This window comes from Condylura cristata, unplaced genomic scaffold (assembly GCF_000260355.1).
Source record: "Condylura cristata isolate star-nosed mole 26May11 unplaced genomic scaffold, ConCri1.0 scaffold00028, whole genome shotgun sequence".
Classification (NCBI taxonomy): domain Eukaryota; kingdom Metazoa; phylum Chordata; class Mammalia; order Eulipotyphla; family Talpidae; genus Condylura; species Condylura cristata.
Genome location: NW_004567129.1, coordinates 2015102 through 2017376, shown reverse-complemented (window position 1 = coordinate 2017376; position 2275 = coordinate 2015102). Strand labels below are relative to the sequence as shown.

At 49.1% G+C, this 2275-nt stretch overlaps 1 protein-coding gene across 1 annotated transcript in view; it reads left to right on the top strand.

Moving 5' to 3' along the window:
- The window catches only part of ABCC11 (ATP-binding cassette, sub-family C (CFTR/MRP), member 11), a 52085-nt gene that overhangs the window by 1059 nt on the left and 48751 nt on the right, over nt 1-2275 (top strand). The window contains exons 2-3 of the mRNA XM_004690145.1: nt 311-447; nt 1643-1801. Coding sequence (XP_004690202.1) covers nt 311-447; nt 1643-1801 — 296 coding nt within the window. The remainder of the gene's footprint in view (nt 1-310; nt 448-1642; nt 1802-2275) is intronic.

Genomic DNA, 2275 nt, shown 5'->3' with positions numbered 1-2275 from the left:
TGCAGTGACTGCTGATAGATTCATAGTGCTGAAACTTAACTCCTTGTGCCACTAGGGAGGCCCAGGTGCTTTTTGATGCATTTCATCCATTTCCCTGTTCTCACTATCACTTCAAAACCCCAATCTGACCTCGTATCTGTGAGTTCATTTTTCTTTAAGATTCCATACCTAAGCGATTATTCTTTTGCTGATTCCAGCAGCCTCTCTTTAGGAAACAGATGTGCAAAGATCCATTTACTTGGGTGCCTGGTCCAATAAATAAACACTTCTGAGGTTCTGAATCTGACGCTCTTGGTTTTTCTTTTCCAAGAAAACGCCCACTAATGAAGCCGGTCCTTGGAGCCAGCAGGCAAAGAAGCCCGAGGCCCCGGGGAAGGCCCATTCGCTCCCCAGCAGGAAGTATCATTCAGCCTGGAGAACCTTTATTCCCTTCCGCCCCAAGCCTGCGTGAGTCCTGAGGGAGAGGGTCAGTAGGCAAGACGGCTCAGCCAGCTCTCCGGGAGTTAGCCCCACACAGTCACGTGGCTGTTTGCATACATTGCAAAAGATCCCTGGCTAAATCTACTATCTGTGGTCACACATAGCCATAGTTAAAAACCACAGCAGCAAACCCCTCCAGAGCCAAGGGAGGCACAGGCAGCACATTCGTTCAGTCCTTGGTGACTCAGGAGGATTCACTGAGCACTTAGTGTGGTGGGTTTTGTGCCAGACCCTGCGGGATCAGCGCTGAGGAAGTCAGAGGGCTCTTTGCCCAGCAGGGACCCCACACGGTTGCGCGGCTATTTGCGTATATTGCAAAAGATCCCAGACTATAAGCCAAGAAACTCGTAAATAAACATATGATGACCAGTTGTTCCAAGTCAGTGCTATGGAGTGCTGAGGGCTAGTACGGCAGTGAAACCTGATGGGTTCTGAGTGATATAGCTAAGACCTGGAAGATGAACAAGATGTTGGTAGGCAAGAGTGATCTGGGCAGAGGTCAACGACTTGTGCAAAGGTGAAGGAACACAGTGTCCAGGACCTGGGAAGGAAGCCCATTTCCTGCTCACTGTCTTGCTGAATCTGTGTAGAGCCCTGCCCATGTCACAAGGAATCACCCACTTTTAGACACTCAAGATGCTTGTCTTAGTTAGCATGGTGCTGCCTTGCTTTTTTCTCTTTTTAGGTTTTTTTTTTAAAAAGATTTATTTAATTATGCATACAGAACTGGGGTATAGGCCAGAGGTGCAGGGGCAGTGAGAGGATTCACCAGAGGCAGAGTGGGGAGCAGAACAGGCAGATCACGAAGTCCACTGCTGAAGGGAGCAGAAGGCGGGTCAGGAGAGGTCTGCCACGCCATGTGGGTCACCTCTGGGGTGAGAATCAAACTCACACCCAATCGACCAAGGCCAGATTCGCAGTGTTGCACTAACCTGCTGCGCCACCAGGGACTCCCTCTCTCTTTTTTCAAACCAATCCCCCAGGGATTTTTTGATGTTTCATTTTTTAATGACCACATACTATGGAGTCGGGAGAAAAACTGATGACCAAGTAGGGGCTGCCACATGGTTCTGACTCAGTCTGGAGATCTTGCCCTTGTCTTAATTTTCTCTCTAGAGCCTGTATCCTAGGGGTGACTACATGCCTCTAACTTCTCTACTAGGGTTCCCTCCCCTCACCCCCTGGATGATGCTGGCCTCTTCTCCTACCTCACGGTGTCATGGCTCACCCCACTCATGGTCCTGGGCTTACAGAAACGCTTGGATGAGAGCACGACCCCGAAGCTGTCGGTGGAGGACGCTTCAGCCAAAAATGCCAAGAGGTAAAGTGTTGTTGGGCAAGCTGCCAGGCTTATTAAACACTTCCTCTTGGGAGACAGTGACCTGAGATGCTTAAGGGTAGGAGCGGGGTCCACCCTCAGACATCCGATGCATACCAGTAGCAAGAAGCCTCTGTGGAGTCTGGAAGTCCCAAGCCTGGAGCTCATGAATCCTCTGAGGCAGGGTACATATTTATACACATGGGCTAGAGAGTTTTCCCTGAAGCAAGAATTCTCTCATATTAGATTTGCCAATGGGCCCCAGACTCCAAGAAATTCCGAAGTGATAATAAGGATGGTAGTGCTTCTAGTCCCACTTGTTTTTTACTCCTGTCAGGCGTTTAACTGTGTTGTGAGCATCATGTTTTGGGTTATTGGTTCAGTCTCTTAATTCCTGAGCTAAAACACTTGTGAGTACATGGCCTATGGTGTCTACCACACAAGGTTATTGAAGGTCAAATAGGGGAAAGTGAACGA